The sequence below is a fragment of the Crocodylus siamensis genome, chromosome 5 (genome assembly GCF_052110815.1).
Source record: "Crocodylus siamensis isolate JL-2025a chromosome 5, ASM5211081v1, whole genome shotgun sequence".
NCBI lineage: Eukaryota > Metazoa > Chordata > Crocodylia > Crocodylidae > Crocodylus > Crocodylus siamensis.
Genome location: NC_143399.1, coordinates 11,095,832 through 11,110,044, shown reverse-complemented (window position 1 = coordinate 11,110,044; position 14,213 = coordinate 11,095,832). Strand labels below are relative to the sequence as shown.

Sequence of the window (14,213 nt, the reverse complement as noted above, 5' to 3'; positions counted from 1 at the left end):
CAAGATTTTAAAAATCACCAAGTGTCAATTTTGGGATAACCTTTTTGAAAATCAAGTTCCTAAGGGCTCTTAAAATCACTTGAAAATACCAGCAGTGTCACTGAAAGGCAACAGAACATAACCTTCTCAGTGCCTATATCACTTCTGAAAACAGGTTTTAAAACTTAAATCACTTATATATGTACAGAAATGCAAACCTTAGCTGTACCTCTCTGGTTCCCCATGTATTTCAATGGACATACTGTGCAGTCCAAATAAATAACCGTTCTCTGCCCTGCTGCCTGTAAAATGTAACACGTGCAAACATCAGCAGTTTCATTAAAAATCTGAAGGCTTTAAAATATATGGATTATCTACAGAATTCAGAAATCAGCAGCCTTGAGATTAATCTGGATTTATTCCCTGAAAAGAGATTTGGATTGTAACAGTGGATTTACTTCTCCCTGTTCAGTTCATCACCAATATATTACAGATGGGAAGGGCAGGCTCTAAAGCAAACAGACTAGGTAGAAATCTACAGAGTCCCAAGCACCTGGCACACTCTGCAGATCATACACCACGTATGCTGATGTTTTCATAGCTGGGCGGTGGGGTAGCCCTTGGGTCATCCTGCGACTCCATCTCCAGCCGCACAGGTAAGCTCCTGAGCAGCTCGCTGTCTGAGGAGCTGCGTCTCCAGCTCCCTTGCCACATCTCATCCTCATCAACGTCTTGGTGAACTGGCGGCATATTCTCCTCCTTCCTGCCAGGAGGCTGTATGTAATCAAGGGTGCCCGCAGCCGGCCGGCAGCTCAGGGCTTCTTCATAGGTGGGGATAGCGTTGGCGTCCCAGGTGCTGAAAGGAAAAGCAAAGCAAAACTGCATCAGGGGAGACCCAAGGGGTGTTAGCTTGTCGAAGAGAGTTTATAATGAAACACAAGCATTAACCTGCAGAGGTTCCAAAACACCTGGCTTCCAAGCAGAGAGGTCGGGTTTTTGTCATGGTACTCTGCTTAAATGTGGAAGGGCGCAGGGGAGGAGAAACCCACCACGACCCACTGCACAATAATAGTCACTCTTCTGCCAGACGCTGCTTCCTCCAGTCAAGTGTGCAAAGCACATGGTGGTGGTGGTCGTGCTGGGCATATGGCCACATCTCCAAAAAGCACTCAGTGCCTAACAGCTTCCACTGAGCACTGCTGACACTTTGGCCCCCGGCACTGGTGGCATTTTCCTTGCAGGTTCCAGAAACCACATGAAAGGGCAGATACACTCATTCATACTGCTTTCCCATGCAGGTCACTGCAGACAGGAGGGGAGGCAATTCAAGAGAGTGCTGATGTCTTAAAGGATTACCCATGTCCTAAAAGAGGTTTTGAGGAGCCCTGGCTTAAGTGGCTGATGTACACAATACTCTGGTGCGATGCCGCAAGGTACCTTGTGGTAGCGCATGTACCTGAAAAGTGAGAGACTGAATGCCCGAGTGGGGAAGAGGGCTGCATTATCAGGTCAGAGCAATGTGCAAGCTGCTGTTGATCTGCCTTAAATCATACGGGTTTGTGTTTAGGAGACCAGGATACCTACAAATGAACCACACTTCCTCCACTTCCTTTTCAAATCCCCCTCTCCCCTTATTCGCCTTTGTTTCTTATGGTGCCATCCTACACTGATTGTGCCTGCCTTCAGTGCCCCATTTGCATCTCCCATAAATGTCTTCCTAACTCATGAAATGTGCTATTCTAGCTAATTCTTAAGGGCAATATCATTGCCTCAAATCCCAGCTCAGTAGCCACAGCTGGGAGGCCTGAAGGCCTATGATGCCCATGTTCTGCTGGGCTGAGCTCAATTTCTGGTTCTTTGGGTCTAAATTATACCAAAAGCCAAGCCTCAGGCTGCCGGGCAAGGTACCTGCCTGACAGGCTTCCAAAGCAGCCTATAACAAGGGGCAACAGGTAAGCACAGCAAACGAAGGGAGAGAAAATAGAAGGCTGGAGGGTAGAGGAGCAAAGGCCCTAAGAGCAGTCAGGGTATGCTGGTCGCTGCAGTAGAGTTGGGGCTTTCCGGTGCCTTTAGTTTGTGGCCTCAGATCCCCGGGGTGCTCCCATGCTGCACATGCATAACAGCCACATTATTCTGAATGTTATTGTTCGTTTGCCCAGGTTAATCCTTAACCAGCCGTCAGTGGGGAGGACCTGGGAAAAATACAATATTTGTGCTACTGGTCTTGCACTGCTGTTACTTTCAATCTCCTCTTGCTGAGTAAACACAGCTTGTGTACAGGTAAAACATTCACACAGCTCTTCACCTTCTCATTTCCCCTTTCCTGAAGGGAAGATGGTTATAAATGAGGGGGAAACAAGTCAGACCACAACCACAAACCTCTCAGGATGAGCCTATAAAAGGACATGGACTGAGATGTGATGGTTGTATGGCAGCAATAGGACCTTGTGACACTGCTTTGCAGTTGGCAGACACACAAAAGAAACCCCAAGGGGCTCCTTACAAACCAGGGGGGCCCGATTCATAGGGCCTTGGACACTCAGACCATGCAGACTTCTGTATGCAATAACAGGGAGGCAAGGCCTGGGAATGGACTGTCATGGGAGGGCATATGTCAAGAGACTATTTTTTATTTTATTTAGCATATGCAGTTTCTGCATATTGTTTCCATCATCTTAGGCAATTTCATCACCAGTGGGAAGAGCTTGAAGGCCACAGGTAGCAAAAGGACACAAGTCAGCGATGTGGGACATGGTTTGAACTTGTCCACAAGGGCGTTTGTGATCGTAGTGAGGGCCCAATTGCTATAGGTTTGAGGCATAGTGACCCCGTCCAGTCTGAAAACAGTTGAGAAGTGACTATTGTGAAGATGGAGTTCACTGCAGGGATTGAGGAGTTTGCAGTAGCTATGTACATCACCTACTGTGTGTCAGTCCTGACCTAAAAGGATTGAGCCTCTTGAGGATAGCCGTGCATTACTGGTGAACTCTCTAAAATGGAAAGTCCTGTATATAAATAATAGTGGGTATAGTGCCAGTAGACGGCATTCAAGCATTCTGTATCTGGCCAATGCCCAGCAAAAGGAATCCAAACATAAGGTACCTACTTCTTATAGTCATGCACTTTCATATAACACTCCACATTGTTCCTGGGATTCGTAGAAACAGCCTGATTTTCTGTTGCTGTGCACAGCACATGGCTAATGGCCTGGAGCTTTTAATTTCAATACCCAAGAGGACAAGGCTGTCTGGCTCTCAGCTGGTTTAATTTTGGGTGAGGCAAAAATAGAGCTGGTCAAAACAATTCAGACAGAACATCTTACCCCTTCAGACTGTGCAGGTGCAGCAAAAGCAAGAGGTTTTGTGGAGATCGTCTGATTTTAACCAAGTGGAGGCCAGGCAGGTTTCTGAACAGCTCAACTGCATGATTCCCCATCATGGTCCAACCCCATAGCTGCTGGGTTTCTGATGATAGCTTAATGGCCCTTCTCACAGATATAGCATTTGATTGGTGATGATTTTTCTCTTTAATTTTACCCGTATTTAGTACACTTTGCTTCTATTACAGGTGGGATTCATCATAAAGACAAAGTATTTATAAGAATCCTGAAGCCCCCGGGGTCTGCAGCTTTGAAGCAACCTGCTGGCAGGCTTAGACCCATTGCCTTTTGCAGAGATCTTACAAATTTGGGGGCAAAGGGGTTGTTCTGAATTAGAGCAGGGAAAAACATAATACTGAAGTTGTCTACACAATAGAATAGCTGGTCTTTGCACAGCTCATCTGAAGTTTTCACATGCGAGTGCCAGCACAGCTGGTGTTCAGCGAGCTCTTTCTAAGCAGGTCTGCTCTCTTTCCTGACCTGGGTGTATGTGGTGCTGGGTAGATAACCTCTGGGATTTTAGGGAAGAGCAGAAGGAAGACTAATCTGGAGTGAGCCTGAGCCTAGCAGAGGTAACTGTTTGCACTTCAGCAGGTTCAAGCTGGTGTGGATCAATGCAGCTCTCCTGAACTGAACCGATTCAAGCCAGCTGAGAATCTGGCCTTCAGACTTTCAAATGCTTGCCAAAAAGCAACTGGAGCAACTGGAAGCTGGACTTTGTGTTCCCGAGAGAGACATTTGCGGTAAGTGCCTCTGTTCCTTTTAGGCCTTTGATTCCTACAGCCCGCTTTAATGAAGAAAACCTTTTCATGGTACAGCAAGACAGCACTTTCCCTCTTGGCAGTTACTTTTGTTTTCAAAAAATGCACCTAAAACTTCTCAAGCAGGGAGATCAAGCATGAGCACAGATGAGAAAAATGGCTTTGAGTCAGAACTAGGAACAAGTCTCTGAGGCTTTGTAGGATGCTTCATGCCTGGCTATGGGTGTAGACGACCATGTTTAGAGGGTTAGTGCGAGTCCTTCCATAGCCTTCACAGGCACTGGGTCAGATCCTTAGTCCAGCTGTATTTCTGTATCACTTAGCATTTGGTTTGTGTTGATTTTTCTCTTTAGTTTTAGGCAGGGGCATAACACGCAGTTTCTGCACTGTGAGTTGTAGTTGCAGCTGCTGCCACCATTCAAAATCAGTATTCATATTTATTACCCTCTGCTTGTATTTCAGGTGGAGTCAATTGTACAAACAGGGAGCTTTGAGGAGTGCATACTCCAGGGAGAAGAAAACTAGAGTCTGACTTAAAGAGTAGGGGAAGCAGGAGCCTGATGAGGGAGTTAAGTCTTCTGTCAAAGACAGACATTTCACAGCATCCTTCCCCACCCGTGGCACAAGGCTAGTGTCTGAGGCCTGGGTGTAGTCGAGCACAGCCCCATGGCTGGAAGCTTTGGTTAAACCAGGTGTGTCAAACTCAGCTAGCCCCACAGGCTGGATAAGGATCACTGGGCCAGTCTGCAAGCCAGACCAGGACTGACCCCCTGCTCAGCACCCACAGCATTGGACCCAGCCCATGCACCACATGCAGCAAAGCCCTGGGCCTGGCTGTGCACATGGCATGCGGGGGGGTGCGCTGCCCATGGCACGCAGGCTGGACCCGACACTGCAGAGGCAGCGCAGGGGGTCAGTCAGGGTGCCACATGCAAAGACCCACAGGGCAGATCATGTGGCTTCATGGGCTGGATCTGGCCTGTGATCCGTATGTTCAACACCCCTGAGTTAAAGTGTTGCCAATTCCTGATCTACTGAAAGAACATGGGTATTCAGGTGGTGGCATGTGTCAGGAAATCAATCTCTGTTACAACAAATACAACGTGTCCAGCTCCATGGAGAGTTTAATCTGAGCAACAGGGGAAAAAAAGCCCCCAAATAAGCAATTGGGCAAATGGCAGAGATTTCCACAGGGCGTAGATGGAGTAGCCTCACCGCAAGCTAATGCGCAGCAAAGTTCCTAAAATAAGATTTCCATCCAATGCAGAGGGATGAGGCTGAGTGACACTAATTCATTTTCCCAGCCCTAATGGAGAGGATTGTTGTTCTATGGCACATCCGTGCCGACCTGCCTGACACTTCCCAGTATTTTGCAGAGCTGTTCCCATCATCTTGGTAAAACACAGGCCAAATAAGAAGGATGGATTGCCCTGCCAGACAGTTTCAATGGAAAGGAGCTCCCCCCTCTCCCAGCAATCCCACCAGTCACACCATGGTGTTCTGCTTGCTGAAATCTGTCAGAGAGACTTAGTCTGATGATTATTCCCTTGGGCTAAAAACAACCACAAACGATGCTGCTCCAGCAAATATGCATATGGAAAGAGCCAAACTGCGAAGTGAGCAAACACTACAAGGAACCACAGGGGCTTGATGCAATGAGCACAGAGAGGAAGTCTGCTGCAGACTGGGCAATGGGGACCACATCCAAACAGGAGCCTCCATGACAGCAGTGGCTATCTCAAAATCACAGAAAATAGGGCTGGAAGAGACCTGGAGAGGATTTGGCAGGATCAACAATATTTCAGCCCTCCCTGACCAATATTTATCTACCAGGTCTTGAAAACCTCCAGTGATAGAACCTCCTTCATTAATCTATTCCGGTGGTAAACTATCCTTCGAGTAGAAATGTTTTGCTCATGATTAACATATTCTGTGTTTGATGCAATACTTGTATGTTCTAAAATGATCAAACACTTACAGCAGCCACAGGGAAGGATTGGGACCGGGAGAGAGAGGCAGCATCCTTAGGTAGTTATCTCATGGTGGCACACGTTAGTGGGAATATCCCAACCCACACCCCCTCCATTCAAACCTCACAACGGTCCAAAAAAGCCAAGACCTTGGCTTAAAGAAAGAGGATTGCATCTTTATAGGATGGGTTGGCAACATACGGCCCACAGAGTCACTAGATCTGGCCAGGAGGCTTTGACAGCATGTTGATGGCATGCATATCGTCACACTGGGACTAGGGCTAGGCAGTGAGGAGCTGCACCTGTGCCACAGCCAGAGAGCAGGAAGAAGCAGTTGTGGTGGCAGCAGTCAGGTCAAAACACCAGCCTGCATCGGACCCAAGACGGGATGTTCCAGTCCACAGCTGGATACTGCTTTATGCGGGGGGTTTGCAACTTCAGGCTCGCTTGAATCAGGTTTTCCACCTTTTCTCTTTGATCACGAGGGCTAGAAATTCACATTAATCATACAAATCTTCCAATTTTAGGAGCTGGAGCTTAAAACCCCCCAGCAAATATGGCAAGATGAAATGAGAACAGTCATGAGCACTGGCCACAAGTGGGGCCACACTTCACTAACCCTGTCTCCCTGACAAGGAAGGCTGTGTTTGTTCAAGGCCTGGACAGTATTAAATCCACATAAAAGCTATGTCTATGATCATTTAAATCTGCATTATCTATTTTTAGGCTATGCACAGCCACAATGACAACTATAACTAAAAACAAATGTGTTTGATGGAGAGGTCCTCAATGAGAATAATTTAAAGAACACAAGTCTGGAAGGAACCTCCCAGCTTATCAAACTGAGGACCTTATTTTCATAGGCAATGACAGCATACAAGCTTTTCCAGGACCCGGTATGCTTCTTTTTTTAAAACGTAGTTAGGGTTTTTGCCACCACTCTTCTATTGGAAGGCCCTCTCTGAACCTCGTTGCTCCGCTGGCTTGAAACCTTGCTCTAATTCCCAATCGCAATTTATTCCCGGTCAGGTTCAACCCATTAAATGACCCAGTAGCAGACATGGCACTGACCTGCTCGTCCATTTTTCAAGAGGCTCCACCGTGAAGTAGTGAAGGTCTCTAGGAAAGTGGTATTGATAGCGCTGAGACACCACCCTAGCATTTGCTTTCACAGACCACAGGAGCCCAAACAGGAGGAGGATCCCGCCGATGCCACAGCAGAAGAAGCTGACGGACCTGAGCAATGCATTAGAGGAGCTGGAGCTGGGGACCACTTCGGCTTCTCCGTGAGGCACAACCTGAGGGTCATTACTAGATGTGGGTTCCACCTCTCCATCGCTCCACCAGGCAAAACAAAGTGTTCCTGTCACCAGCAGGACAGCCCCAAGGATGGTCACTCCATAGCGGAAAGAAGCAGCAGCCATTCTACAGATGGAGGCCTAGGTATCAAACAGTTCAAAAGGAAAAAGTGACAGGGCCTATATCATGGAGTAAAGGAAAGGGATGGGGGTCAATAGGGACACTGTCCTGATTTCCAGAAGGGAAAGTCTCCCAGATGGGACAGTTGTCAAGCTTGGACCACTCTGTAGCTTTGACACCACCGTGTTTTCTTAACTTGTTCACTAGGGGCCAAACTCTGCCCTCATAAATGGAATTCCTACCATGACAAATGGAAACTACGCACGTGTCTGAGGAAAGAAACGCAGGAACAAATATAGCTGCGGCTGTGGGTATGTGAACTTTCCTGTAGCCTTATAAATATCTTTATAGCTTAAAAGAAATCCTGATGTTCACAGAAAGGCTAAATGAAGCCTAGAATTGTGGATCCCAGCAGTTAGCTCCAGGGACTTGCATAAATCTTGTCTTTGGATTTCATTCCCAACTTCCTCCCTCTTGGAAAAGTGCCAGATTATTTTATGATCGGAGCAAAGCTCTTTGAAAAATGTTAGGGGAAAGGACATAAATGTATGATGTCATCACTTCCAGATCAGTTAAAATGGTTCGTGTCTATGTAGTCTCCTCTAAAAAGTGAATGCAGATAATAGGCCAGAGAGACAGCACGTATCCTGACACAGCTGAATGATAAAATATAGCTGCGAACAGAGCAGGCAGTGTGGCCCTCTTGCTCTCTGAAAGAAAAGGGGCCAATCTCTAAAAATTACGCAGACTAAGATTTATGCACGTATTCTGGATGCAAGTGAACCATTCACAAGACCCCATGCCCTCCACAGGTTCAACCTCTGATATGCAGTAATGTTCAGAGACCCTGCAGCATTCTGGAAATTCTGCAGCAGTTTCATTTAAATAAGACACGGTATTTATTTGATATTAAATGTTATCTTTATGCTCTCCTGAAGTTGTAGTTTTTTCCACCAACAGTACATCACTGCAATCCAGGAGGTGCTATGGCACTGTAGAGCTGGGGAAGGCATATTAGGGCAGCCAGCATCCTGAAATTATGGGGTAAGCAAATGAGCCAGATATTGCTACTGAAATAATCAGCAATGATATAAATAGCAGAGTTAAGATCTGTGTCGTTATTAGAGTTCAGAGTTAACCACACACTGGGATCAACAGGGAAGTTCAAGCTGTGCAGGGCTATGGTTTCAACAGCCTCAGGGAGTCAACACTATATTAGTTGATTTGAAAGTATGAACAATGTAATCTTCAAAGCCATTATGGCCAGAAATAGGTTCTGAAGCCCCATTTCCTAACATGGAAACGTTTCCATGGCTGTGGCACTGTGGGGCACAGGACACTCTTTGCAGGTGAGTTGGAGTTCGGTGGCTTTAAGCAACTCTTTCCAGCTGTTGAATGCAAAACGTTTGCCTCTGAAAAATGTGATGTTACCAGTGAAATGATCAAAAAAGGGCAGTGACAAAACTATGCGGTTGCTGAAACTTAGAATAAAAACAGGTGGCTTAACCTACATTCCCTCAACTGATTTGAAGTCATCTTAAAGGATCACTGCTGTTCTTGAAGGACCCTTTCAGACATTACATTTTGCAGACCAGACTCTTCTAACTACACGGTTGTGTAGCTTCCACTGTGACTCTCTTCCTGGATTTTTAAAGCTGCCTTCAAAGGTCTCTTTCAGAATCATTGGGGGGGGTTTCTCCTGTGTAATTAAACGTAAGGCAAAAGGCAGGCCAATGATGACCTGCATATCTGCCAAGTAGAATTCCTCAGTGATGGGTCATGAGGTAGGAATAACACCCCTCAATAAAGTTGAGAAAATGGGGTGTGTTTCAGCTCAAAGCTGGCTTCTCCTTCCATGCTACCTTCTCCACTATACCAGGGACCAATACCAACATCAGACATTTGGCTTTGTTCAGGTTCTGCTTGCTCCTGCTGTATATTCCTTACCTGCAGGGATCAGGGAAGCACTAAGGCACTGCAGCCTTCAAGCACCTCATCACTCAGTTGGATCTATAGACCCCAAGTTAGGAACCCAGACTCCTTTAAAGGAGAATGGGATCTACAAAAGCCAGCACACTGAGCACATCCTGAGAGTCCTAACCACTGAGCTACTAAGGAAAGATATCTATTCAGCACTTCCTACTGGCACGTGAATTGTCCTCCTGCAATAGGGTGATAGGTTGAAAGCTAATCAGAGAGGAGCAGGGATTCAGGATGACAAAGGCACTGAACTGATCTGCAGTCCCTGGCTCTGCTTTAGACACTGTGTGACACTGGACACTTCGCTTTGGACTTGTCAGAAACCTCTGTCTTTACAGCTATGTCCGCAGAGCCACCTCTAGTGAAGATATGTAGGGGGTTTTCTGCCCACATAGCTTCACCACCTTTCTGAATAACCTGGGCAAACTGACAGAAGTCCTCTTCTCTTAGTGCAGATGCCTCTGCACCAGGGGTTTTGCCAGCATTGGTATGTCAGCTAGCTGGTGGGATTTTTTTCAGAGCCTTGGCTAATAAAATTATGAGAACAAAACTTGGAAGAGTAGATCTGATTTGGTCTGTCTGCTTCAGCTCCTCATCTCGAAAATAGAGATTATTTTTAAAAAATGTAACTGTAATCTCTTTAGAGTGGAGGTTGCCTCTTACTATGTGTGTGGACAATGCCTAGAACATACGGCTGTGATCTCAGCTGGAGACTAAGTCCCGTAATATAAAATATATAGCAATGCATCCCTTCAGAGTCCAGCGCAAGGGGAATAATACAGAGACATCAATTAGCAGCTTCCCATAAGTGTTTGTTTGCCCGGTAGGGTATTTTTGCTTCAGTAATATTTACTGACTCTCCTTTTTCATGTTCTAATTTGAACTTTAAGATGGTCTCTAATGCAGAGTAACCTAATGCACCCATTTATGCCCAAATTTGTATTTGAAGAGCTGTGGTTAAGCAAGAAGTGTCCAGAAGTTCAAGGTAAACTCAGTATGACCATAACTGGTGAGACTATGTTCCTTTCATGCAGCTACTTATCAGATGGGCCAACTCAATGGAAAACTCAATTATTTTTTGGTGAAAGAAATACAAGCTGATGCTAGCCACATTTAATAAAGAGATATGATGAGAAGCAAGATTAATTTAAGTCACTGGGAGATGGAATGACTCAGAGGTTTGATAATGTACATCATCTTTCATCCCTGGGTCAGAAGTTCAAATCCACCCCAGTCAGGCATTAAGCCAAATTTAGTATCTAACAGCCACGTGGTGACTCCTGTAAAAGGAGTTCATGCTTTGTTTCTATAAGCAGACAGGGTACCACATCAAAATTAAGAGACAAGTTTTACCAGTCTCTGCAGGCAAGGCAGTGGTCTGGGACTGCCTGGACATGGAGTTATCATTATGGGAAGTGGCCAAGGTAAGCAAAACGTCAGGCTGCATAGACAAGCTTGTCCACATGCTGTCCTTGAAACGTGGCATCTTAACTGGATTTATGGAGGACTCCAGTCCCCAGAGTTGTCAATCCAGCATTTTTGTGAGCATTCAAGTCCACTGAAAGCATTTCAGTGCGTGAAGTCATAACCCAAACTATTTTTCCGTCTAAATGGGATAGAGAGATGGGCTTGAACTAAGTCCTGGATCTAAAGACCCCCATATTTCATGATGTTTGGATCCAGATTTAAACATTGGCCCCGACTCTACCATTAAATCAGCATGTGGAAATCTACCTGCATCTATGAGTCCACCTTATATCAACTTACAGGAGTGCCAGATTGTTTTATGATCAAAGCAAGGCTCTTGGGAAGAGGTCAGGGGAAAAGACATACATTTACGATTTGGCCATTAGATCAGCATGTGGCAATCTACCTGCATGTATGAGTCCACCTTGTGTCAACTTACAGGAGCGGGGTCTTTTCAATCATGCCCGTCTCTGAATATGAATATTTTCATCTAAAATGGCTCCAGAATAGCATTCTCTGTGTTTCTTGCGTGAGGAAAAGCTTGAAAAACATGATCTCAGGGCACCCTAAGGCTCAGAAGCCAGGCAACAGCTAAAAACAGTCCCAAGTTTATTACCAAGCTCAGGATTGTCAAGGCTTCACAATTCTGGGTACAGTTTGAGCCCTGGCACCTGGGCCATGCCCAGTTGTCCTTGCAATTCTGATCAAAAGGGCAGGGCTTTCATCTGAAACGCACAAAGGTAACTCCTGTCGTAAAGTCTGTGGGTGCCTGATCATTATTTCTGCAAAACCCAGAGAATAGTTCTCAGTTCAACCTTCAAAAATTAGTATGAGGGGGAGGATGACAGCTGAGGTACGGCTTAAGAGTTGGTGAAATGTGATAGAATGACAGCTTTTAGGAATAAAAGAGCAGGCCCAGTGCAGGCAACAGTGCTGCAAGCTTGTCCAGCCCACGCAGCCAGCGCTCCTCAGCTTCAACCTCTGGCCCCTCAACAGCTCATGGTCCTTGCCCTGAAATCCCAAACCTATTCTTCCTTCCAAACTCCCACTCCCTTGATTTCTACTTGTCCAGCACAATCAGCAGAATAAGCTTTCCAACCATTTTAACTAATACTTTCCCCAGTGGGCCAGTTGATAGGGAGAGAGGACAAAGAAACAGGGGGAAAGCCATCTTATGTACAGGGGGAGTTAATCCCTCTTGACAGATGCTACTAAAATCATTTCTGCCAGAGACCACTTTCTCTCTGGCTTAGATATTTCCAAAGGCAAAAGTCACAACAGCTCATCAGTCTCCACCAAGCTGAGGGGCATGTCGGGTATTAGCAACCATGTCTCCAAGGGAATGAGACATGTCCTAAAACTGCTAATTACCAACTTCAAATCCACTTGTCCACTCATGGAAAGACCCTGACAGCTTGTCTCACCCAATCCTCCCTGTGGGAAACTGAGCACAGAAAGAAACTTTTGATCTGATTCTGAGCAAGCCCTGGAGAGGGGAAATGTATGTTGCATGTACAACTGTTCGTCGATTAGACGTTTCCAGCAAGATGCTTAGAATAGCATCTCCCATATAAAGTTATGCAGATGATGATTCATAAGCTCTACTAACTGTTAGTCAGAAAAACAGTGTTATCCAGAAACAGAAAAGACAGAACGAGTTTTGAATCTCCCACACAGAGATAAAGCATAAATCCACCTCCACACCCACTCTCTCCTTAGCTCTCGCTTAAGATGTTCAATACTCACAAATATATTACAGTACAAAAGAACCAATTAAGAAAACAAAGTGGGGTCTGAAGTCTGAGCTCTAATGGAAAGGATCCATCTCGCCTTGATCTGAGCGGTGGTGGTGGCTGGCATTTCAAGCGCAAAAAACACCGGTCAAGATTTTCAAACGTACCCAAGAAACTCTGCTGCTATTAACCCCTCCGAAGACAGTGCAGCCCTGAAGGTGGATTTCCACAAGGAAACCGTTGTGCAAAGCCACACCTTCCATCTCCAGCCACATATTCAAAAGCTGCTGCTGATTTTCGTGGTCTTGCTGGTTATGAAGGAAGAGGAGAGGTAAGATTTGGTTGCCCGAAATTTCAGGGCTGCAACCAAAAAAATCAGCAGCCACTTGTGGGGCATAGTTTTGTGGAGCATTTAGCTGGGAGTAAAGTGATGCACCCCATGAGGCCGTGGCTGGGCGCAGGGACCACTGCATAGGTAACCCCAACCCACAGGAATATACGACGCCTCTGTCTTACAAGAGAAGATAGTTGGGGCTGCCTGCTTTCTGAGCCTGACAAAGGAAGGCATCTAGTCCCCTCCGAGTTTCTTTAACGGTGCAAAGCTAGCATCACCCCCAAGCACTCCTCACCCCCCTGAACGCCCACCTAAGGCCCCAGGGGGATCGGGACTCGCCTACCTTGCAGCCTCAGAGATCCCCCATCCGACAGAGGACATCGGGAGCTGCCGTGCTTGCAGCACCGGGGACCAGCAGCCCGACTGCCTCGAGCTAAAGCTGGGCTTGCCCTCGCAGGTCCCGGGCGGACACTCCCCGCCCCGCAGCCGGCGCCCAGCCCCGCGGCGGCGGCAGCGCCCCCTGGCGGGGGAGGCGGGAACCGCTCGGGGTCCAGCCCATCGCGGCCCGGTCCGCGGCGGTCCCGATGCTCCTGCGGCGCGACATCCTTCCTGCAAGCCAGCCAGCCCCTCCCGAGGCTCGGACGAGGACGGGAGAGACAAAAGAGGGTTTATTGACAGGAGCCCTCTGCTGCGAAATGCGTGCTCCCGGGGAAAGTTGCCTCTCTTGGAGGAGAGTAGCTAAAGAGCTCCTCCTGCTGCTCTGAGCACCGCATCGCCGGCCCCAACCAGCCTCCAGCCAGCTGCTGATGGCCCCAGCTGGTGGCGTCCTTTGCGGAGAAGGAGTGCAACTGTTCGCTGGTGAAAGGAATCGTGGTGGAGGTGATCTTTTTTATTAGAGTAACTAGATGGGGGGGGTGTCTTTCTTTGCAGGGTTTTGGGTGCAAACACCCTTCTCTGGGCATAGGAGGAAAGATTGTAAAAGTTCTCCTGGGTAAAAATGAAAGTTCATGTTTCATAGGAAAGTTGAAAATGTGGTAAAATCTCCTGTTTGGAACAGTTCGTTCCTCCCCCCCGATTTTGTTGTTGTTGTTGCTGCAAAAATCCAGTTGGTCTAATAAAAAATATCACCTCTACCACAAGTCCTGACTCCTTTTGCCTCTGGACCAATACAGCTGCAACCTGAGTACCTGA

At 46.9% G+C, this 14,213-nt stretch overlaps 1 protein-coding gene across 1 annotated transcript; it reads right to left on the bottom strand.

Annotated features, from left to right (window-relative positions):
• Positions 1-378: 378 nt before the first annotated feature.
• On the bottom strand, positions 379-13,752 carry TMEM61 (transmembrane protein 61). The gene is made up of 3 exons (XM_090049481.1): positions 13,366-13,752; positions 7,161-7,528; positions 379-835 (listed from the first exon to the last, which is right to left on the bottom strand). The coding sequence occupies exons 2-3, from the start codon at positions 7,511-7,513 to the stop codon at positions 550-552; spliced, it is 639 nt and encodes a 212-aa protein (XP_089905607.1). The 5' UTR covers positions 7,514-7,528; positions 13,366-13,752; the 3' UTR covers positions 379-549.
• Between the last annotated feature and the right edge of the window lie 461 nt (positions 13,753-14,213).

Bases quoted from the DNA above. Each gene is read 5' to 3' on its own strand.
- TMEM61 (XM_090049481.1), bottom strand. From the start codon at position 7,513: ATGGCTGCTGCTTCTTTCCGCTATGGAGTGACCATCCTTGGGGCTGTC. The intron at 836-7,160 runs GTCAGTGCCATG...TTTTCCTTTCAG, and splicing joins CTTGAAAAATGGACGAGCAG to CACCTGGGACGCCAACGCTA.